Source organism: Eumetopias jubatus, unplaced genomic scaffold (assembly GCF_037043125.1).
Source record: "Eumetopias jubatus isolate StellerSeaLion01/CBP00866 unplaced genomic scaffold, mEumJub1_p1.0 scaffold_8, whole genome shotgun sequence".
In the NCBI taxonomy this organism is placed as follows: Eukaryota; Metazoa; Chordata; class Mammalia; order Carnivora; family Otariidae; genus Eumetopias; species Eumetopias jubatus.
Genome location: NW_028274814.1, coordinates 108515251 through 108540962, shown reverse-complemented (window position 1 = coordinate 108540962; position 25712 = coordinate 108515251). Strand labels below are relative to the sequence as shown.

Here is a 25712-nt window from a genome sequence, read left to right as displayed (position 1 = left end):
CTTTATTCAATTTTATTATATTTACAACCAAGTGTCCATAATTTTTTGTAATTAAAGACCAGTGGTATAAAAGATGCTAATAATTGAGAGTATTTTCTACCCTTAATTGATATGTCTATTCTTTTGAAATAATCCAGTTCTTATATAACACTCTATTTTAATTTCTAATAATCTTGTCTTACCCCTCACTTTCCATGTTAATTAATTTAGCTAAAGCAAACTTTTAGCAAAAATATGCATTTTAAGTAAATCTTCAAATGTTTATCATTAAGCAGTTATCCTTTGGAATTTAAACATTTAAAACCCAAAATAGATTTTCGAGATCACTTGAGGTCTTAGAAAGCTTTAATTTAAAATTTTCCTTTTAGAGGTGTCTGAGTGGCTCAGAGAGTTAAGCATCCGGCTCTTGATTTTGGCTCAGGTCGTGATCTCAGGGTCATGAGATCGAGGCCCACACAGGGCTTAGCACTCAGCAGGGAGCCCGCTTGGATTCTCTCCCTCTACCTCTTCCCTTCCACCCTGTTCCCCCCACAGAGCTCTCTCTCTTTCTCTCTCTCTCTCAAATAAATTAAATCTTAAAGTTGTCCTTTTATTTACACAGTCATTCAACATGTATTTATTTAGTGCCTATTTTATGGCAGGCATGGTTCTATTCTGCCTTACAGTGGACCTTCCCTGTCAATTTTCTTCCATGTGTCAAATAATATTAGTAATGATCACACTGTAGTTGCTTTCCATTTTACTCTATTCTAATAATTCCATCTTTACAGTCCTCATATGGAACTTGTATAGAACAAATACTTATTCCCACATTCCCAGATAGTGAAGACTTGTGGATAGATTTCCCAAAAACTTTTCATGGAAACTTTTATTATCCCTTTTCATGCTTATTATTTCTTAGCAGGGAGACATTTGGCAACAATAAACATGACTAGCCTGAGGATTTATTATATTATTGCACTTCAGTTTCATTCATTTGACAAATGCATTTCACATTTGACCATACCCATTTATTTACTCACCACATTAGCTAGTGTAAGAAATTGGTTTGAAAGCAACAACAATAACAACCTCACCCCCAAAATTCAGAGTATAGCAGTTTATTTTAAAAAAGGAAATGAACATGAAGGGAAGGCATAAGAACTAGAATACTACAGTCAGAAGCATGATGCTTTAATCTAATATCAGAAGAGCATACGTGGATCCTGTCCTCAAAAATATTAAAAATGTGTGATTTTTTGTTTTTGGTTTTTTTTTACAAAGAATAAATGTAGTTGACATATGTACAATTAGTTTCCTCACACAAACACAGTTGAAATTTCTCATTCTCTGGATAATATCAGCTGCTGGTGAAACTATGTTTTAGATCTGTAAACACTGCTCTGTGAGTACTAATAACTGTTACATATAACTATGTCTGGAACCATTGTTGACTGTTTCATTAAATTGTCTTAGATCTTGGAAATAGGCAGTATCAAGTTGTTAACGGACATTAAATCAACAGTTATTTATTATGTGCCTACTTTGTACTAGACTTTTAATACATATGTATTAGATGATTCCACCAACCATGTAAACATGCTCTTGGTATAATTAATTTTGATTATCTAGTTCTGGTTGTGGGAATATTTTAAGGGTTAAAGTGTTAATGTTAATGTGTTTGTTTGATTAATTGTCAAAGTTCAGGAACAGAATAAAAGACTGATCTAATTTGTATTTGTAAAGCTTCTGCCAAAAAATTTGAGACCAAGAAAAGTCAGTTAATGGTTTAAGCAATAATAAAAAGAGCCTTAAAGTTTACAACTTTATATTGTTAGAGACCAACTCTTGCTGAACAAATTTTTTAAAAAATTCTATGTGATGTAGCTCTAGCTTTTTTATTGACATGTTACTTTATTTTTTAAAAAAAGATTTTATTTATTTATTTGACAGAGAGAGAGACACAGCGAGAGAGGGAACACAAGCAGGGGGAGCAGCAAAGGGAGAAGCAGGCCTCCTGCGGAGCAGGGAGCCGGATGCGGGGCTCGATCCCAGGACCCTGAGATCATGACCTGAGCTGAAGGCAGACGCTTAATGACTGAGCCACCCAGGCGCCCCGTTGACATGTTACTTTAAATCAAATACTTCAGATAAAAAAAAAAGATGATAAGCAAAGCCAGATTTTGTATATAGAACAAAAAAAGTTTAACTTGGTCGTAATTGTTTATAAAGTCTTATATTTACCTTCTTTTTACCTGGACAAAAATATAACATCTATAGTGGGATACAAGTTTGAATCATTTAAATGGGAAATACAATGGTCAATTTTTAGTTCTTGTACAATGAATTTTTACAACAATCAGCATAGACAGTGGTATCATGGAATTATTTTATTAGGAGATTTTGTAGATAGAACACCATCACTTATGCCATTTAGTATGACAGTTAATTAAAAGTGCACATATTTAAAAGCTCTTCATTATGCATTTAGCATCAAAAAAATTTTCTGCTTGAGCACAATTATATTACTTTTTACTCTCAAAACTATTATGAGTATTACATGTTAGTGATCATATTTTCTCATCGCCCCACGTGCTCTTCAAATCTCTGTCATTGTCAATTCACTCATAACTTGCCTGAAAATGTGACGTTGCAGGGATTTAAGAGTTCACTACGTCCCAGCCCCTTGCTTGGCACTTTATTTCCACCAACTCTTTTCAATCCTCATTATAACTCCACAAGATACACATCACCCTCATTTTAAAAATGGGGAAACTGAGGTAATGCTTTTAAACTATTTGGCCAAAAGTAAGTGATAGTAACACAGTTGAAACTCAGCTTCAAATGACTAAGATTTATTGTAAAGAAGACAGTATCATGTATAACAGAAGTAAAGTATGCCTCTGATGTAACAGTACCATAAAGAAAATCATTAGGTTAGCCAATGTGAGATGCATATCTGTTTTTGCATGGCTTGGACTGGAAAGAACTGCCCATTACCTGGAAATAAGGCCTATGAAACTAAAAAATGAATAAAAGGTATCAATGAAAAACAATACAATGTTCAATTTCTGTAAGTGAGGAAATACCAGAGAAAGATATTTCTATACATCTATCCATATCTATGCACACCTATATTTTTGTATGATTTCATAAACCCTAACATGATTTTTTAAATTTAAGAATTACCAAAAGTTTTTTTTTCAGACTTTCTTATCCTTTATTTATGTCACTGTCTCTCTGTTTACTCCTCAAGGTCTTTGCAGATGAGTTGTTATTGGAATTTTTGAAGGTGTTCAAAGAATACTCCCATATTTGAGTTGATTTTGGCTGTATTATACGAATACATGCGTTAATAAAGTAATATTAATGAGAGTGTCTCCTTTGAACTTTGCAAAATTTGATACAGAATACTGGAGACTACATGTTTTTCCAAGATAGTATATGAAGAAAATAGAGTGATGTAACTACCTAGATTTTTTTTTAAAGGCCAGGTATAAGTAAAACCAATATGCTAATTAGTGGGCAATTGAACCAAAACTCAATTTATTCTTTTTATGTATTCTTTCAGTTTGTGCTGAAAAATATGCAAACAGGTACATGATTAAATGTAAATTTTACTCACCTTTGACCACTCTATGAGATAAAAAATAAATTACATGTAAAACATTTCTAGACATCCAGTGAGAAAACCCACTGATTTGTAAATTTAAGTTACATAGTGTAAGGGATCAGTAGCAAGGAGCAGAGCTGTCAAAGAGGTTAAAATGCTAATTACAGAAGATGTGGTATATACATACAATGGAATATTAGTCATAAAAAAGAATGAAATCTTGCCATTTGCTATGGAGCTAGAGAGTATTACGCTAAGCGAAATAAGTCAGTAGGAGAAAGACAAATACCATATGATGTTATTCATATGTGGAATTTAAGCTCTACTTTTTAACACATTTGCTATATTAAGTATAATTATAAGGTAGAGAGGCTGACCTGCATTTTTAAAAAGTTTAGAATTTTGATATTTAGTTGAATCTGAACTGAATTGAATTTGAAATGATCCCTATAACATATAACCATACCTAATATATATTAAGTGTTCAATAAATACTCATTGAATAAGACCGCCACAAATAACTTCCAAGGTACAATTCATTCAATGTGAATATAAAATATTACTAATATTAACCGCATCTTCAAAAAGAGAACCCTTAAAAAAAGAGAGACTGCCTCTCTTTCCTTCTAGTTTTGGCCCATAAATATACTAGAGTTCTCTTCAAAACATACTTCAGAAGGGACTATAGCTCTGGTTCTCTGATATTCTGCCTGAGAATAATCAGATTTAAAAGCAAGACCACCTTGGGCACCTGGGTGGCTCAGTTGGTTAAGCGACTGCCTTCGGCTCAGGCCATGATCCTGGAGTCCCGGGATGGAGTCCCACATCAGGCTCCCTGCTCAGCAGGGAGTCTGCTTCTCCCTCTGACCCTCTTCCCTCTCGTGCTCTCTATCTCTCATTCTCTCTCTCTCAAATAAATAAATAAAATCTTAAAAAAAATTCGTTCCTTAAAAGCAAGACCACCTTTCACAAAGCCTTATTAATTGAAAAGCTGAAATTTGTCTTATAGAGTACAGCTGCCTAACATGTTATTCCTTTGTTTTTCCCATCATAACAATTTACATTTGTACAAAACATCATAGATTTTACTAATTACTTTCAGGATAACCTATTCATTAAATTACCTTGTAGCTGTATGTTTATACATAGTTTCCTCTTTAGTGTCTTCAATATTAAATTTACAAACAACTTCTTTCTACAAAGTAAACATCTAGCTAAGGGATTAAGATAAAGATCATTTCCAACTACACCGTATGAATTGTTGACTGGGTTCTTATTAGGAAATTTTGTTTGTCTCTTCTCACATTAAAAAAAAAAAAATGTATGGGCGCCTGGGTGGCTCAGTTGGTTGAGCGACTGCCTTCGGCTCAGGTCATGATCCTGGAGTCCCAAGATCGAGTCCCGCATCGGGCTCCCTGCTCAGCAGGGAGTCTGCTTCTCCCTCTGACCCTCTTCCCTCTCATGTGCTCTCTCTCTCTCTCATTCTCTCTCTCTCTCGAATAAATAAATAAAATCTTTAAAAAAAGAAAAAAAATGTATTAGGACATCAAGATACCCACCACTAAGTATTTATAGTAGAATATCCTTAAGCCAAATTTTTACAATAGGCATGTTGAGTTTCAGAATCACCTCTAGCTTTTTAATATTCAACTTGATTTTATGAAATAGCTGTCATTTCTAGTAGATGATGGAAGTTTTCTGATCTTTACTTGGAAAACATTCAAAGGAAAGGTTTATTTTTTCCCCATCTCAGTTGACTATACTTAGCTAGAGTAATTAGAGACAATTTGAAACATTTGAAATCAGAAGTATTATGGTATGGAGAAAATTTTCAGTTACAAACATGATTTTCATACTATAAAATATCAGAAATAATAGCTTCCGTTGTTTTTTAATTGGGAAATTGTCACATACAAAGTTTTATCATTCTGTTTGCAGAATTATGGAATTCTAAAGCTATCAGGACTCTTGGGTCTCCTTTATGTTTGTTTTTTCTTTTTCCATCTTTTTTTCACGTGAGGGCAAAAATACATATATATTTATCTAATTTTCCATGACATTTTCTTTTTTTAAAGATTTTATTTATTTATTTGAGAGAGAGAATGAGAGAGAGAGAGAGCATGAGAGGGGGGAGGGTCAGAGGGAGAAGCAGACTCCCTGCTGAGCAGGGAGCCCGATGTGGGACTCGATCCCGGGACTCCAGGATCATGACCTGAGCCGAAGGCAGTCGCTTAACTAACTGAGCCACCCAGGCACCCTTTCCATGACATTTTCTAAATGGACAAACCAAACCTGAAATACCTCATCCAAGCTCACAAAAACACAAGTGTGAGAACTGGGGTTCAGATTCAGAGCTGGCCTACTCCAAATTCGTTTCCTTTATTCCAGGCTGCCTGTTACCTACTAGATTTACAAAGGATTTGTAAAGGACTTAACTAAGGTCATAAGCTGGTGAGGAGCCATGCCAGGATTAGAAATCTGTTTCCCAGACTCTTAACACATACTCTTACCAATGTCTCTCACTGTGTTTAAAAGTGCAACTGGCATATTAATCATTTCTTATCTCTGGACTTCATAATTCCAGTTTAGTGAGGGCTGTACTACACTTTATTAAGTCATTCCTGGGGTGCCTGGATGGCTCCATTAGTTAAGTGTCAGACTCTTGGTTTCTACTCAGGTCGTGATCTCATGGGTGATGAGACTGAGCCCCACTTCAGGCTCTGCACTCAGCAGGGAGTCTGCTTGAAGATTCTCTCCCTCTGTCCCTCCCCCCATGGTCTCTCTCTCTCTCTCTCTCTCTCTCTCAAATAAATAAATCTTTAAAAAAAATAAAGTCATTTCTTAGTTAATTAATTTCCCTAGGTAATGACATAGTTTCTAAAACTTAGAAGAAAGAGAAAAAGAATGATGGAATGACATTCTCTTAACAATTTGAGGTCTTCTTATGCTTTTCCTCAATTCTTCTCAATTGTGAAAATTTTTTCACAGTTTTTCTCACCCAAGCATATTTCCTAGCCTAAGATGCCATAAGTAAAATAATACTAGGCCTTTGGTCCAAGCTGTGACTCTTAAAGAACAGTGAGTCCAACTTACCTTTGTAAAGATGTTATGTGTATATATATATATATATATATAAAATTCAAAAATTATATATTTATACATATATTTATACATATGTATATATAAATATATAATTATATATACATCATATAATTCATAAAATATATATAGTTCATACATATATATGTTGTTATATTCAGAAAGTAGTAATTTAGTGCGTGCATATATGTCAGTTATCAATGTATAAGCAATGAATACCCTTCATTGTTTTGTGATAAAATAATTTCTTTAAGCATTTCTCCTTTAAAGTGAGAAAAATGTTAAGCTTTCTCAATAGTGGGTGCTGAAGGGACACTGCTGGAAGAAGGGGTTTTGTGATTTTTGGCATAGGAGTGGATGGAGGTGGCATTGTGGGTTCAGGACCTCTGATGCAGCCTGCCTGAGCCACAGTCCCAGAACATGATTTCTCTGCAATCCCACAGCTTCAGCCTAGCGATAACCTGTGTGCTATCCTCTCCACAGGGAAACCAAAGCGAAATCACCTTCTGCCTTATCAGTATCCATTCTCACAGCATGCCTATACTACCGATTGCTCATTACCTGCTCCCCCTCCTGCACTCCAGAGAACTGCCTATTGTTTGCCCAGTAACTCCAGACCAGCTTTGGTCTGGCCAAACCAGGGAGCTCATCTGATATCTGGTGGCGGAACTATCCCTTCTCCAATGAAATCTGACCCCCTTCCAAGTTTGTTCTTCCTTGAGTGCTCTCCCTCAGTCCTAGGGTACCATATAGAGTTTCTTCATATTTCATAGCTGATATGGATAATACTTTAGTATATATAATAATACTTAAACTTTCCCTGTTTAACCTACTGTATGATAGCTATCTTCTGATTGGACCCAGACTGTTACAACATATATTTGTATAAATTATAAACTCCATGAAAGCCAGAGATATACTGGTTTTGCTCAGCACTGTCACACTTGTGTGAGGCAGAGCCTTCAAGAACACCCCATATTTTTGATTGAACAAATGACAGGATTTGTTTCAAGTAGGTTGGATCCATGGGAATCTGAATCTCTTGATTGGTTGTTTGAAAGACTTACCTGGAAGAAAACTCTTACTGTTTGGATAGATTGTACATACCAGGATTCTGGACAGATCAGGTACTCTTAGGAGCTTTAGCAGATACTGTTGAAGGTCTACCAAACAGTTCATCTTTTACCCTCCTTCTTTGTCAGAACAGCCTGCCTCCCACTATGGAGCAGTAAAATGACAAATACTCTTTCTAGCTCTTATCTGACATTTCCTGCTTCATTTCAGCCAGCTAGTCAGTCAGTCAGTCAGTCATCCATTCATTCATTCATTACATATACATTACAGGGCCTGCATGCCAGGGAGCTGTTCTAGGTACCTATGATTCTACATTAAATTCTCTGCCCTCCTGGAACATACATGCTAGCAGGGGAGAAGGAGAATAAACAATAAACATGAAAAAAATCAGTATGACACTGTTGTGGCTAACAAAATCTGAAAGGAATTCTGATTAGTATGACTGAGAGAGATTTTCCTCCCTACTAGAGACTAAGCCTTTCAAAATTCAACTTTGCTTTTGAACTTACCTGAAACTAGGCTTCATCTTTAATTCAATCTTATTTTGCATTACTTCAGTATGTGCAAGCTCTGGTCCAGACATACAGCTCAATGTTAAACAAACATATATTCATATTTTATCCTTTGCTTTTGTTAAGATGGCTTCTTCCACTTCTTTCCTTACTTACATCCCAAATGTCATTCCAGGTACAAATCAAATATTTTGTCTCTGAGAAGCCTTTTCCATGCACTTTACCTACATTAGCTGCTTCACTTGTAAAATAAATGTGTTTTTCCATATTCATAAAATTCAGTACCATATTAAAAGGGCTTGTATTTCAAGAGAATTTAGATATACTTAAAGAAGAAATTGACTTTGGGCTGATTATGCACTATTACAGGGGGAATGTGGATTCTCAATCCCTAGCTAACTCTGAAAATGGAGTATGTCCTAGAACATGCAGAAATTATTAGGACGAGGCAATTGGGAACCTAAACTAGGTATATAGTGAGCAGTGATCATTCAGTAAATGCATAAGAACTACATTAATTATGTTCTATTGTTACATTTAAGCTATTATAAGTTAGTGCATGGAAGCAAGATAGCACTGGGTTTGGAACAAGAAAAGATGGGTTCAAGTTGTGGCTTTTCCTTGCTAAATTTTTCGGGTAAAGGCAAAGTAAATAGACTCCAAGTCTTATTTATATTAGCTGTCAAAGAAAAATAATTAGTATAAATAAGAAAAGATAATTAAAATAAATGTGTAAGGCTATAAATTGTTATAGCAATAAAATTATTATTAATGCATCCTTTATTTTCAGTATTAAATGGAAAAATTAATTGAGAAAACCAAAATCATTTAAGGAAATCAAATATTTTGTCTAAATATTGTCTAAATGAGGAATTTATTTGCATACTCATTTTGCAAGCGGCATTTTAAGCATAAGAATGTGATGTCTTTCATCTTTTAGATTAGAAGGCCATGTAGCAGAAGACTGTCTTGGCCTTTTATAAGAAAGCAGAACAACCTAAAAGGAAAGGGAAGAGAACTTCGGAAATTCTCTAAGACAATTTTGCTTGAGATGACTGGCATGATGCTGAATACCACTGTTCTGGTACTATTTGGCACACAGAGAAGAAAGACAATTCTACTTTGAAGTCATTTAAAATTATGCAACAGCAACATAAAACAAAAATAATATAAACCAGTACTTACTATATTCTAGGCAATGTATCACATGCTTTACCTATATTTTTACTCATTTCTTCCTCACCAAAACTCTATGAGATAGACATTATTATTCCCATTTTCCAGAGAGCTAACTTGTTCTTAGAGTTAAGGTCACACAACTTAATGTGTGATAGCGGAACTGGGATTTTAAACCTGATTTTATCTGAGTCTACAGAATACATAATACAAATATTATAGCAATAGAGAAAGAGAAATACCTAGAAAAGTTCAAAGGCTGAAAGAGTTTTATAGCTGCAGCCCATAAACTACTCTTTAGATTTGGCTTGCAAAGCTAAAAGAAATACTTTAGTTTTAATAAGGTGACAAGTTTTTTAAGAGAGAGAAAAAGCTGGAGGAAAAAGAGCTTTCAAAATACCAAAGCTGTATGTGGTTGGCCCAGGGCCATGGAGTCCTAGGACCCAAGGATGTTGATGGTTAAAGTGTTCTGTGCATACCAGGCTACCCCAAGATTTTTAGTTAAGTAACTATTTAAGAGTAGGTTTCTTAAAAGCTGAGCTAGTTAGCCCATGTGCCTAGACACTAGCGACTCTAATATCTTACTTCAAATGATTCTTTACAGCTATGTGGAGGTGGCAATTATAAAGACTATTTATTACGTACCTGTTTTGTACCAGACATTGTTTTAAATGCTCTACATTTTATCCTAACAACAACTCCTCAAGGTAGTTATAGTACTGTCTTAGCATTCCCATTTTAAGGATGAGGAAATTGTCATGGGTCACATTCAGGCAAACTGATGCTAGAGCTCACATTTTACCATTATATTATACAGATGTTGTAGTAAACTAGTAACTACAATAATTCAGTAAGTGGTATTTTATTCATAATCATTCTGTTATTGGATAAAAACTCTTTCTAAAATGGTTTGTCTTAAATTGTCACTTAGTGAACAGATTTAGTGATTAGTAGTGTTTGTTAAAATGTCATTTACTGACAACCAGTTGGAATCAGTGAGGATAGCCATATTACAATTCCTTAGAGAATGTGTTGTTGAATCACTATATTGTATGTTTGAAACTAATATAAAACTGTATGGCAACTATACTGGAATTAAAATTTAAAAAGAAAATAAGACTATTTAAAAAATTAACTCTAGATAATGAACTTGTATTCTCTAAAATCTATGATTTGATGTCATGTAAGTGAAAGATAAAGTGAAAGGTAAAGTACATTTTAGGAGAGTTGTTGATTTATTGAGATATTTATGTTTTAATAGTCAGATGATACATTATAAATAGAAAGTTTTATATTCTGTAATGTGACAAGGCAATTTGTTTGTTTTGTACACTGCTCCAAAGTGATATATTATGAGTTCATAATATGCAATGCTTAAAATGAATAGCATTATTATTATGTGTAACACAGCTTGATTACTTCTGAATGTAATATATATTTTGAAAGTTGATGTAATTAACAAATTATGTTAATAATGCAAAAGTTTTATACTAGATCTTAATTTTACTTAGTGAATAAACCTAAATTATAAAGTGTTTCTTTCTTAACTATATTGACTAGAGCAAATTTTGTGATCAGATTCTATTATCAAGTAAAGAAAATTCAAACATTCTAAGAACTTTGAAGTCTGGAAATATTTTTAAATTAGATATATTAAAATCATTATTTCAAGACCAGATTAAAATTTTTCAAAGTGAACTTGCATTTATTAATGGATTTAAATGACTAGACTCTAATAATGCCACATGCCTGGATAAAAAGTGAATCATTTTTAAATTTTCATTTATCTGTAGAGCACCAATTTGGATAATTTGAATTTTTCACATTGAATCAAGTATTGACTTTGTGGGGCACCTGGGTGGCTCAATTGGTTAAGTGGCTGACTTTGGCTTGGGTCATGATCCCAGGGTCCTGGGATCAAGCTCCACGTCAGGCTTCCTGCTCAGCGGGGAAACTGCTTCTCCCTCTCCCTCTCCCTGCCAGTTCCCTGCTTGTGCTTTGTGTCTCTCTCTCTCTCTGTGAAATAAATAAATAAAATCTTATAAAAAAGTGTTGACTTTGTAGGTATAAAACTATAATATAAATGAGTAATAAAACATTTTCAAAAAAACTTAATACTTATAATAAAGTATGAGTTAATATGTGGACTTTTGAGGGTCACTATACTTTGGGGAAATTAACAAAATATATCAAATAAAACATCTTTTATACTAATATACCAAAACATTTTAGAAGATATTTCAAAACCTCTAGGGTATATGAAGAGTTTGAAAAAATTAGACTCTATTACCACAAGATACAAATATTTTTAAATGTTTATTTTTTTCAGTTAATAACCGCAATACAATTCTTGTTGAAATCATATTAAAGATAATAGATGTGTGTGACAAGTTTGCCAGTGTAAAAAGTCATTATTAACAAATATAAGTTGTCATCTACTCAGCAGAAATAGTTCTTAAAGCAGGGTTTTGACGGTACAGTATTACTATCTAAAATCTGCTATTTTAAAAAGTTTCCTTTAAAAGTTAAGGTTACCTACAACATTAATTAAATCAATGACAAAAGGCCAAATTACATTAGTTTGATATATAAATCCAACTTTTTAAAATTAGCCAAAAAATTTCCTTTATAATTAAATGATCATATATTCAATATAATTCATGGCTGGTGAGGGAGTAGAACACTGAGTCACAGAATATAATTAAAATAAAAATTGATGCTGCTAGTTTTATAAATAATTTAATTTGCTTTATATCAAAAGAAGGCATTGAAAGAAAGAAACAATTCAAATACACACTCTCAGGCAGTTCTGGTTGCTGGCATCCTACCCCTTATCTATAAAAGAATGCTTGCTGGCATTATGTTCCATCAATTCGTTTGTGATTTCTAAATTAATTCTGAAGGAAACCACAACTTACTTGAAGATCCCGCTGAGTGTCTGTGTGCCTGATTTTTTTTTTCTCTCTTTACAGACAGAGCACTTCCACTGGTCACGGAAAAAAGGTCTAAATCCGTGTCTTCTCTGCTTACAAGTCTTGCCTGGGAGCAATGGGACAAAATGTATACAATCAGGAAACAAAATATGGCATTTTCTGAATGCAGCTCACATTACCCCAAATAAACAAACAGGCTCTGTCAAACAACCTTCTTCAGAATGATACCACAATCCTTCACTGCTGCCCGGGCAGAACAAATGCACTATGTCAAAGCATTTTTTTGCAAATAAGAGCCGATTTTAAAATTGAGGTTTGCTATTTGAGTCTATACAACAAAAGAAAACATTTTAGTACAGTAATTTTGATGAAAATCAATCTTAAAGGCAACTGATGAAACTTTAAACAGCTTAACATCACTTATTTACCAAGTATATTATTTAATTCTTAATCAAATGTTAGAAATGTCATATTGGATTATTTTCTGCAGTATTTATATTTTACCAGTTATAAGTATTAGTCTTAACAATATTCCTCAAAGTGCCTTTCATCCCATATTTGTATACTACAAAGTCATAAAAGATCTCTACCTTCTCATTAAAACCATTTTTAACATAAAAACAGTATACATTAAGTCAAATTTAAGGGTGATGTAAATATATAGAAATTTCAAGATATATTATTTTAAGAACATAGGATTAAATAATTTATCACAGCTAAAATTACCATCTGAACTTTTATTACTACCTGGGACTGAACTTAACAGTTGAAAGAATCACTTCTTGCTTATAAAATATTATTTTACATAATGTTAATATCATCAAGTACCGATTTATCAGGATTCAACCCTGAAGTAAAGGAAAATGCCATGATGGAAAATAAAGCAGCCTCAAAAGAACTGGGATTTAACCCAAACCACAGGATGCTTGAAATCCTGTGAGAAAGCACTGTCCTAATGTTCTATGTAAGAAAAATTTAAGTAGAGCAAAATAAAGCCATAAAACTATCACTGTGCTTAAAAAGCTATCCCCACATGATGGGCTACAAAATCTCATGAAAACAGAATCTAAAGATCATTCTCTTTCAAATTGAGATCTTTGCCCTTCTCCTTTACATTCCCCTTCCCAAATTCTTCCCACTGTCACAAGCATGAACTTCTCATTGTAAGTAAGCAAGTCTGCTATTGCTGAATTCAGAATAGAAACCATTCTATGTCAGTCACTTTTTGATGTCCCTGGCTAAGTGATACAACTGTATTGTCAAAAGACCTCAGTAAAAAAAACCGTTTAAAAATGAAATAACAAATGGCTTTCAATTTATACTTGTGATTGGTATGAAAAATGTTATACATTCTTTCTGAACTTTATTTCAATTAGTGTACAAAAGCACATATTTATTATTTCCATTAGAATAGCTCCCTCAATACTAAAACTTAAAAAGATCCAGTCAAGAATAAGGGGGAAATACCAAAGCGATACGACAGTTTTGGTGAGATCAGTTACAAAACAAGGAAAAACATGGTAAAAACATAGGGACCCTCCTGCTAGCTAAAGAGGCTTTAACTACAAGTCTCAAGATTTTAAAATCATATTTGATTTGCTTCAATTTGAGGATATAATTTCACTACATCTATTTAAAAGTAGAAATCCCAGCCTCTTCCAAATATGATGATACCTACATGTCAAGAAAATATTTGTGAAGTATGCCTTCCAAAAATCTCGTTACCATCTAACCATTGACACCCAAAAGACTGTTTCTTCCAAAGTAGAAAGTAATTAATATCAGTTACTAAGTAGGCCAGACTATAAGAGGGAATCAAATTTAGAAGTGAAACTTAACATGAATAAACAATTTCACAATGGTGCCACCTGGCCGCTTAAATGCAAATCTAGACATTTTATAAAGGGGTTAGTTAAAGGTCAGTTAGGGCATCTGACACAGCCACATATGCATTAGTATTCCAATTCTATTTCTGAAAACATTGGCTTTCAAAATGAACATTATTCTTCCTTTAACTGTTAAGATGAATTTTCTTTATGATTTTTCTTTGTTTTTTATATATCATGCAAAATGGATATACTTAAAAATTGAATATGACCAACCATGCTTTTAACACTTATTCTACAAAAAAAAATATATGTTTAGGGGCGCCTGGGTGGCTCAGTGGGTTAAGCATCTGCCTTTGGCTCAGGTCATGATCCCAGAGTCCTGGGATCCAGCCCCATGGCAAGCTCTCTGCTCAGCGGGGAGCCTACTTCTCCATCTCCCTCTGCCTGCCCCTCCACCTGCTTGTGCTCTCTCTCTGTGTCAAATACATAAATAAAATCTTTAAAAAAATGTATGTTTAATTCTAAAACATTGTGATATTAAACATTTTGTATGGTTATACCATAATGAACAGTTTTGACTCAATGTTAGGCAGGAATATTCTTACGTACAATTTAATACCAAATATTTATTAAATAGTAATTTTGCAAAATTCTCATATATCTTTGTTTTCTGAACTGGTCACATTTGTGGGTCCCACCTGTAAGGTTTATAATACTTCCCCCCCATATTTTCTTTTTTTATTATGTTCAATTAGCCAATACATAGTACATCATTAGTTTTTGATATAGTGTTTAATGATTCCCCCATATTTTCATAGTGAAATGAGGTGCATGAATTTTTGAACATGAATTCTAAGCATCTGGATCCTGATTCACCTCCAACCCATGCAAATTAATTAAAAATACAGAATCTCTGTCATTTAATAAAAAACAGGGAATTCCTCTTCTGCTTTTTTCATAAATAAGATTTTATTAAACACTTATTTATAAAATTTTACAAGTTAAGATATCCTAAGCAGCACACATAAAAATAAATACCTATTTCCTTATTATTTAGATTTTTTAAAAAAGAGAAATAAAATTTATAAATCAAAGTTAATTTATAAGCTATCTTATAAAAGTATTCAAAAAATGTGAAAATATTATTTTCAAAATTAATGTAAATGGTATCTCTTTTCTGCAACTTGCTTATTTTCACTGTGCATTGTATTTGTGAGATCTAGATTTAATTCACTCATTTTACCCCTCCATTCATAATATATTATCATCACTGCACAAACCCCTTTTCTCATATAAGGCAGAGGCCTCATTATGTAACATATGTGAGCACGGAAGGTACTTTAAATGTTTTATAGAGCTATAATTTACATGCAATGAAATGCATAGACCTTAAACATGAAATTCAATCACTTTCAAAATTTTTATTTTGAAGTTACTTAAAATTTCTAAGGAAGTTGCAAAAATTGGTACTGAGAGTTCCCTGTATAACTTCCAGCCCGCTTGCCCAATAATTGAAGTGTGATTCATAAAACCAGTAAATTTACATTGGTGCAAAACCATTACCAAACCGCAGCCCTGATTAAGACTTCACCAGTTTTCACATGCACTATTTTTTTGGTTTGTTTATACTTTTATGACATTTTATCATACATATAAATTCATGTAATATCACCACAACCAGGATATAGAACTATTCCATTTTCCCAAATAAACTCCCCTGCTCTCCTTTTAGCCATATCCCTCTTCCTAACCTAATCACTGACAACCACTCATGTTCCCTATCACTATAATTATATTTTATGAATGTTATGTAAATGAAATCATACAGTATGTAACCTTTTCAGATTGTCTTTTTTTACTCAGCATAATGTTCTTGAGATCCATCAAAATCTTTATACATATCAGAGGTTTGTTCCAGCTTGTTGCTTTTTATTCCTTTTTATTATAGGTCCATTCATATGTGCCACCATTTGTTTATCCTTTCAATCACTGAAGAAGATCTGACTTGTTTCTAACTTTTGGTTATTACAAATAAAACTACTGTGAACATTTATGTACAGGTTTGTGAATGAACATAAGTTTATTTCTCTAAGAAAAATGCCCAGGAGCAGAATTGTTGAGTCATGTAAGTGTATATTTAACTTTATAAAAGATCGACAGCCTTTTTTCAAGTGGCTGTACCTTTCTCAGCAAATGTATGAGAAATTCAGTTGCTCCACATATTTGTCAGCACTTAGTACTGTCAGTATTTTACTTTAATCACTCTAACAGGTGTATAGTGACATTATATATTGGCTTTAACAATTTTCCTAGTGATTAATAATGTTTAACATCTTTTCATGTGCTTATTTCTATCTGGATAGTCTCTTAGGTGAAGTATCTACTCAAGCCTTTTGTTCATTTTCTAATTACACTGTCTAATTTAGTTATTTCTTGCAGATGACTACCGTGATGGTTAATTTTATGTGTTGATTTGACTGGGCCACAGGGTACTGAGATGTTTGGTTAAACATTATTTCTGGGTGTGTCTTTGAGGGTGTTTTTGATGAGATTAGCATGTGAATCGGTAGACTAAGTATACCAGCTTGCCCTCTCAGGTATCATCTAATCCATTGAGGGCCTAAATAGAACAAAAAGATGGAGGAAGGGAGAATTCACTCTCTCTGCTAGACAGATGAAGCTGGAACATAGGTTTTTTCCTGTCTTAAGACTGGAACTTAAACAATCAGCACTTCCAGTTCTCAGGCCTTCAGACTTGGACTGGATCTTACACCATCAGCTGTCTTGGTTATCAGGCAGTTAGACTTAGACTAGAACCTATAGGTTCTCCTGGTTCTCAGGCCTTCAGAGTCAGACTGGAACTACACCACCAGGGTCTCCAGGGTTTCCTGGGTCTCCAGCTTGCAGATCACAGGATTTCTTAGCCTCCATAATCAAATGAGCCAATTCCTTATAATAAATAATACATAATTTCTTATAATAAATAAACAAATCTATCTATAAACTCTCTTTATATATGTACATACATCTCTCTCTCTCTCTCTCGATTCTACAGATAGATAGACCAGAGGGCCAATGGTGCAAATTTCAGGCCAAGTCTGAAAGTCTTGAAATCAGGTAGTATGACTCTTCTTACTGTTGTTTTTCAAGATTGCACTGGCTATTCTAGATTCTATGTATATATATATATATATATATATATATATATATATAAAGAGATTTTATATAAGATCTTATATATTAGATACAGATAAATAATAGTTATAGATATCCTACTGATTCTGTTTCGCTAGTGACCCCTGACTAATATAACTAGCAAATGGCTCCTTTCTACCTCTTTCCAGTAATTTATCCTCAGAAGCAACAACTGTTCTGATTTCTTTTACCATGGAGAGGTTAGTTTTCTCTGCTTTTGAACTTAATATAAATACAATCATACAGAATTTTCACTAACTCTATTGATTTTGGTATTCACTTCCGTTGCTGTATGTATCAGGAGCTCATTTCATTTCTGAGTAGATATGCCATTGTAAGACTATACCACAGTTTATCCATTCTGCTGTTGATAAACATTTATGTTGTTTGCATTTTGGGGGGGGGTTTATCAATAGAACTGCTATGTAATTTTCATACAGGTTTTTATGAAGACACGTGTTTTCATTTCCTTTCAGTAAACATCTAGGAGTAGAATTAATGGGTCATTGAGTAGGAGTACCTATAACTTTATGAAGTGCCTATTTTCCTAAATGGTTTTATCATTTTTCACTATACCAGTAATGCATGAGAGTTCTAGTTGTTCCATATCTTTGCCCACATTTGCGCTTTCTGGCTTTTAAATTTTAACAATTCTAGTGTTGTGTAGTAGTGTTTCATTGTTGTTTTAATTTAAATCAGTGTGCTTATTAACCATTCAAACATCTTCCTTTGTGAAGTCTCTCAAAGCTTCACCATTTTTAAATAAATTGAGGTATGTCTTTATATTATCAATTGTGGGAATTTTTTCTATATATTCTAGATACAAGACCTTTATTAGATGTGTATATGTGGGGGAGGGATTGTTTGCATGCAGAGGGCTGTGGAGGGCAGAGAGATGGTGGTGGGACAAAGAAAGAGAAGGAGGGGGAGAGAAAGAGAGAAGGAAAATACAAATTTTTCTCCTAGGATGTGATTTGACTTTTCATTTCTTTTTATTTTCTGAATTATGTCTAAGTACAAAAGCTTCAAATTTGAAGTACGATTTATCTTTTTTGATTTATGCTTTTGGTGTTCTATTTAAAAAAATTTTTGCCTTCTCCAGATTTTTGAAAATATCTTGCTGTTTTCTTTGGGAAATTTTAGAATTTTAGCAGTTATGTTTAGGCTCATAATTCATCTCAAATTCAGTTTTAAGATGTAAAGTAGGAATCAAGATTCACTTTTTTCCCTGTATACAGTTGTCCAGCACTATTTGTTGAGAAAAAAAATTCTTGTCCTCTTTTGTTTTAGTACCTTTAAGGAAAATCAACTAACTTTATAAGTGTGGTATTTTCTGTACTCTCTATTATTTTCCATTAATTTTTTTTTTTTTTTGTCTTTCAGCACATAACATATAGTCTTGGTTACTGATTGGGGCTTTATAGCAAGTCTTGAGATCAGGTTGTATGAGTCCTTTTTTCAAGATTATATTGACTATTCTAGATCTTTGGCATTTCCTTATGCATTTTAAAATTTGTCCATTTCTTTTTTTTTTAAGATTTTATTTATTTATTTGACAGAGAAGGACACAGCAAGAGAGGGAACACAAGCAGGGGGAGTGGGAGAGGGAGAAGCAGGCTTCCCGTGGAGCAGGGAGCCCGATGAGGGGCTTGATCCCAGGACTCTGGGATCATGACCTGAGCCGAAGGCAGACGCTTAACTGACTGAGCCACCCAGGTGCCCCTAAAATTTGTCCATTTCTACTGAAAAGCTTTCTAAGGGTCTATTGAATTTATAGATCATTGAGAATTGACAACTTACAATTTGAGTCTTTCTACTCATGAGTATGATATATCTCTTTGATTTTTTTAAAGCAATATTTGATAGTTATCATTATAGGAGCCTTGCACATCTTAGTGTTAACATTATCCTTAAATATTTTGTTTTTTACATTGCAGTGAATAGAATATTTTTAATTAAAGTTTGTCACTAATACATGATAGGGCGTACAAAGACCTACTTTTGAATTCTGACAGATTTCTTTCCAGAATGACTGTACCAGCTTTTACTTTCACCAGCCATAGAGCAGTGTTTCCACATTATTGATAACAGTCTGCATTACCCAATTTTCTAATTTTTTCCATTCTGATGAGGATAGTCATGCAACTTCTTAGTTTTAATTTTTATTTCTCTGGCCATGTAACTGAGCATCTCTTTATATACATTTATGTATTAGTCATAATCCCTATAAACTATGTATTTTTTTTCTATTGTACTTATATTTCTTTTTCATTAGGTTACCTGACTTTATATTATTTATTTGCAGAAGTTCTTTTTATATCCTGATATTAAGCTATTATTAGTTTTAGGCACTGAAAATAATTTGTCCATGTCTGTAATCTGTCTGTTAGCCGTTTCTATAAAATCCTTCATAGGGGGGCACGTGGGTGGCCTAGTCGTTAAGTCGTTAACTTCGGCTCAGGTCATGATCCCAGGGTCCCGGGATCGAGCGCTGCATCTGGCTCCCTGCTCAGCGGGAAGCCTGCTTCTCCCTCTCCTACTGCCCCTGCTTGTGCTCCTGCTCTTGCTATCTCTCCCTCCATCAAATAAATAAATAAAATCTTTAAAAAAATAAATAATAAAATCCTTCATAGGAATTAATATTTAATTTAAAATAGTCAAGTCAATCAAAAAAATTTTTGCCATATAATTGTATTATTTGTATCTTTTAAGAGAGTATTTCTTTACTGTTAAGTTGCAAATATATTCTCAATTATTTTATTTGATCAATTTTATGATTTTATGTTTCACATTTGAGTCTTCAAATCTTCTAAATTCCATTTGATTATTATAGTGTGTATGGGTTATATACAGCCCTGTTTTTCAACGCTAGTTTACTGAATTCTATTTGCCAAATGATTTGACCTTTCCCACCTCTGTTATATATCACATTCCAATACAGTCGCAGGTCTATTTCTGAACTAACTATTCATATCTTTTTGGTCTATTTGCACCACAAAGTTTAGTTTTATACTAAGTCTTTATATGTTATGATGTAAATTGGCTCTTCTTTTTCAAATTTGACTTATATAATATTGGGTTCTTATTCATCAGTATACATTTTAGAATGAGATTTTTCAGGTTCCTAAAAAAGCAGCTATCATTTTGGTTGGAATTGGTTTTACTTTATATCTTTATTTGGAGACAGTTGACACATTTTATATGCTAAGTTGTTGCATCTATGAACAATAAACTTACTGAGTATAGTGGATATCACCATATGCCACTCAGATCACTTTTAACGACTGAGTCAGATTCTCCCAGATGCTGAGAAAGTGTGGCTCTTAGCTGAATACCTCTCTGGAAACTGTCCTTAGCTAAAGATGGCTGCCTAGCCCAAACCACACCCTCTCCTGAGGAGACGTAGGAGCATAAGAGCCTGGTCCTTTTGCCTCAAGCTGGGACAACTTAGAAGGGCCTTCACACCACTGGAACTCACTTCCTCTGCTGCAACTCTGTTGCATTTCACCTTTTCCCTCTGCTCAATTACGCTTCTTTCACTCCTCAAAGGAGTTGTTTCTGAAAGCCTTCTCCAAATGTCTTGCACTCAAATACAAGAATCTCAGAATATATTTCCTGGAGAACCTGAACGTAGGACTGTCTTCTGCAGAAAAATCCTGCAGTTTTGGGGTTTTGGGGGATAAATTTAATCAACAACATAAATGTCTGGATCTATGGCATGTCTTCTGATATATATTTGAAAATAAGTAAAATGATAACTTATTTTCATTTTTCACATTCCTGTTTGTCACACAAAATACTTTGATCTTATTTGGAAGACAGAGATATTATTAGCTTCTTCAAAACCCAGAAATTGAATGTTTTATTATATCTTATTCTTACTCTTGAAGGTTAGTGAAGAGTATTCTGGATAATATTTATATCTATCTCTATTATTAAGAAGTAATTCCACTCTCTTTTTGTATGCATTGTTTCTGCTATAATGTCAGCTGTCAATATAATTATTATTCCTTTGTAGATAATCTTTCAATTCACTATGTCTCTCTTTTATGGTGTCCAGTCCATTGTTTATTTCAACTGTAATATTTTATAAAGACAGAATTTATAGTAGGCTTATTTGCATATCCATAATGATTCTAATTAAAATTTTATCATTTTTGTTTTGTAATTTTCTATCCTTTTATTATGGGTGATTTCCTTATGTCTCAGAGGAAAAGTGGCAGCAATTGCAGATTTTTTTTTTTTAATTTTACTTTCAGTTATGGCCTGGTCCCAAGTGTGCAATTGTCTGCCTCCAGTTTCCCAACACATTGCTGAGACTCTGGGCATTCAATTAGTCCACTATCCTTTTGACATAAGTCCTTAATCCCTTCTCTTATCTCCACTTAAAAAAAAGGAAATAAACAAACATACAAACATGTATTTCTGTTCTACTACCATTTACTTTGTTTTCGTATTCACCTGTACCTCTTCAATATCAAAAATAGCACTTATCATTGCTATGCATTTGTCATATATTTGAATATAGTGTAATACAGTGGGATATAGAAGGAGATTAATCTCAGAGCATTAATCTCATAGAACCATTTTTTTTTTTAAAGTAGGCTCCATGTGCAGCACAGAGCCCAATACAGGACTTGAACTCATGACCCTGAGATCAAGACCTGAGCTAAGATCAAGAGTTGATGCTTAACCAACTGAGCTACACAGCCGCCCCTCTCATAGAACCATTTCACTTAGAAATCTACCCAGTCTTTTTTCATTCATTTTTAGAAATATAATCACTCAATGTTAATATCAGTTTCTTTATTCTGGCATTCTTTGGGACTTTTATATTCCCCATTTTTGTTCCAAAGTGGCAACTCAACACTCTGTGTGCAATTGTTAGTAATATGCATGGTGTTCATAGCTTGACGTATCAATTTTCCTACGGCAATCTACATGCCACTCTGCCAGATGAGTCTGTATTAAAATGCAAGGAAATATTTGCTTAATGAGTATTTCAAACAGGTGCATAGATCCTATAAATATTTTCATAAACACATTAATTTTTGCTATTGCCCTAATTTTGCTCTCTTTTTAGGAAAACACATTAATTTTCGCTATTGCCCTAATTTTGCTCCTTTTCAGGAAAAGTCCTTGAATGAATTGTTCATGACAATCATGAATATAACTTGCTCTGGATACCATCATACTAGATGCATTAGAAAGTGCATTATCTTTTTATGCTAAATTCTACTTGGCAAGCTAAATTATAATCAATTTTCTTGGTGAATGTAGAATCTGAGCAAGGAGTATTAATTGGTTGATATAAATGGAAGGTGTCATAAAGTTAGGGTCACCTGAGACATCCATTTTCACCTGCCAAGGAGGCTGTACACTTCTGTCATTGGTTAGGGTATCCTTTCCTCTGGAAATTTCTGGAAACACATTGAAAATTTCTTGTTTTGTGGGCTCCATTACTCTAGACTCCACATTTGCCATTTTCCTTCTGTTAGCATAGTCTTCCTTCTAATAGCATATAGTACAATTGACTTTAACAATGCACATATAGTAATAGTATCTAGAGTCTGACACTCTGGTCACCATGTTTAGAACTTGGCTGTTCCTAAAGCTTCAATAATTTACACTTTGTTACTTAGAGGTTGAGTTCACAATTACTTGTTAATTTTCAACTGCTTTGATTTTCTAACTTGTGAGAGTATATTTCCCCCAGTATCCTACTCTTTTAAAATATTCAAGTAAATAAGTTCATTATGCAATTCCTGTTCAGAGTCATGTTATTTTAAAAATGGTAGTATGTTAATATTTTTAAATCTACCATATAGAATCAATATTTTAAAGTAATATCAGATTTTAAAGTTAAATTCAAGTCAAGAAAATATGTTGTTATAACGGGTTATTATTTTAATATATAGTATTTTGAGATTACCCTAAATAGAGTTGTGATATTTTCATAATTTACACTAATTATGGTCATATTTTAAAGTGCCATTTAGTGAGGACCAGTGTGTGCAACATTTTTCTGTAACTTTAAACACATTTCTTACCACAAGCTGAACTCTTCCACCATTAAGTACATCTGGATCTAACTCAGGCAAGAAGTGATTGCTGCATATTGACAAAAACAAAAATTATATTATTATATAAATGTAGAAGAAGAATATGAAAGAAATGCCCAGTGAAAAGTTTGGGAGGAATTAGTAATCTATAAAGTGGAAATAATAGTTTTATTAAATTAGAGGATAGGCAAAGATATATAAAAATTTACATGTTTTCAGTCATTGGAAAATTCACTTTGACATAAAATTTAAATTTCTAAATAACACTTTAATGCCACTCTTCTTTGCCAAACAGAAATACATATAAAAAGCAAAAATTTGAAAGTACCAATGATAGTTAATAAATTGTAGATCATATAAATATTTTATTTACATTTACTTATATATCTTACTTGTCTTATGAGAAAAGCAAAGCTTCCTATTTTTAAAACACCTATAGTGGGTTAAAGCATTATACTGATGCTCACCATTAATTTCTGTTTAAAACTAGAACATTGACATTTGGCTTTTCAAGAATTTCTGTTCTTGAAAATAATTTTTCTTAAAATATCACTACTTATTCCTTAATATATTTTCAAAAGATAAAGTGCATGAACAATGTCTGTTGTATCATATGTTTAAATATAACTTATTTAGGAGTAAGGGATATTATTAAAGGTTTAAATATATCTAAAATACATCCTGAAACAATTTGCTTATATTTTTCACATTATCTATCCTAACGCTTTTTTTAAATCTCTGAACAAGACCTCTTATATCTGTTTAAGTCAGATGGTAAACTATCGGTTATATCATATTTGTTTATAGTTCTAAGAATGTCATCTTATGAATTACACTAAATTGGTTCATACCAACATAAAAGAAATCGTGCTTGTATTAATTAGAGCACTTAGTAAAATAAAAAAGTTCCCAAATGCTGATTGCTTTATTCCTACTTTCTTTGCTCACAATGAAATAGGACCAAATAATCCAGATTATAAAATGTTGTTTTAATTTCTCTTTCATTCTTCACTTCCTTTTCCATATTTTAAAAGGAATTACATGGGTAGAATTGACCACATATGAAAGTTTCAGTTTATATACATTATAAAAAAGAGATTTCATTTTTTACATATTTTAACCTGCTTCTAAATTAAGTTTTAACCCTCATAATTGTAGGATTTTATTTGTTAGTCATTTAAATAGTTATTACATTATATCATAGGTATTGGAGGTTATATTTTATAGAATGCCTGGAAACAGTTCCAAAGCATCATCTACATTTAGATTCAATATTTCTTTATATATTTAGTAAGTGTTTATAATAGCACTTTTTTGTTATTTTATTATTTTTATTTTTTATTATTTTGTGGATATATGTAGCTAAAATGAAAGTCTTAAAAATTTATGTCAAAAATATTATTATTTCTGGACTTTTATTTCCCTAAAACTTTGGTTCAGTGGTTATGGATGTATATATGCTTTATACCACATTGCAGCAGGCTGAATTTTGTTTCATCAGAATTGATATGTTGAAGTCCTAACTCTCAATACCTCATAATGTGATGTATTTGCAGATAGAGCCTAAAAGAGGTAATTAAAGTAAAATAAGGTCATATGGGTAGGCTCTAATCCAATATAACCAGTGTCCTTATAAGAACAAGAGATTAAAACACAGACGACAGAGACAGAAGGATGATTGTGTGAGGGCACAGTGAAAAGAAGGCCCTCTGCAAACGTGAAGACAGACCTCCAAAAAACCAAACTTGCTCCAATCTTGAACTTGTAGCCTCCAGAACTGTGAGAAAATACATCTCTACAGTTTAAGCCACACAATCTATGGTATTTTGTTATGATGGTAGAAAACTAATACATACATTAATGTAACAAAAATTAAATGATTACCTATTATATTCAAGTTTCCTTGTTTGTTACTAAGGGATATAAACATTTGATATCCTCAAACTTGTGAGCTCACCTCTATATTGTGAGATAGATAGATGACATTAACATCTCACTTTAAAGGAGAAGAAACTGAAGCATAGAGACATCATTGGAAATTAGTTACATGACTGGGAAAGTGGCAGCACAGTGTTGAATTATAATTTTAACCACCAAACATAAATGATAGAAATGACACAAAATAAAATATAACCTCCAATACATATGATATTTATAAACAGTTAATGGATACCATGCATTTTACTTTATAAAGTAGAATCATTTGTGTGGTTCACTTGTTGGTTTTAAGCATTACAGAA

The 25712-nt window shown here is 33.0% G+C and overlaps 1 protein-coding gene across 2 annotated transcripts in view; it reads right to left on the bottom strand.

Annotated features, from left to right (window-relative positions):
- LRRIQ1 (leucine rich repeats and IQ motif containing 1) overlaps positions 1-25712 on the bottom strand; it is a 211864-nt gene that overhangs the window by 5156 nt on the left and 180996 nt on the right. For both annotated transcript variants that reach the window (XM_088025656.1, XM_088025657.1), the window contains 2 exons: positions 23461-23521; positions 12372-12492 (listed from right to left, as the gene is read on the bottom strand). In XM_088025656.1, the coding sequence (XP_087881782.1) occupies positions 12372-12492; positions 23461-23521 (182 nt within the window). The remainder of the gene's footprint in view (positions 1-12371; positions 12493-23460; positions 23522-25712) is intronic.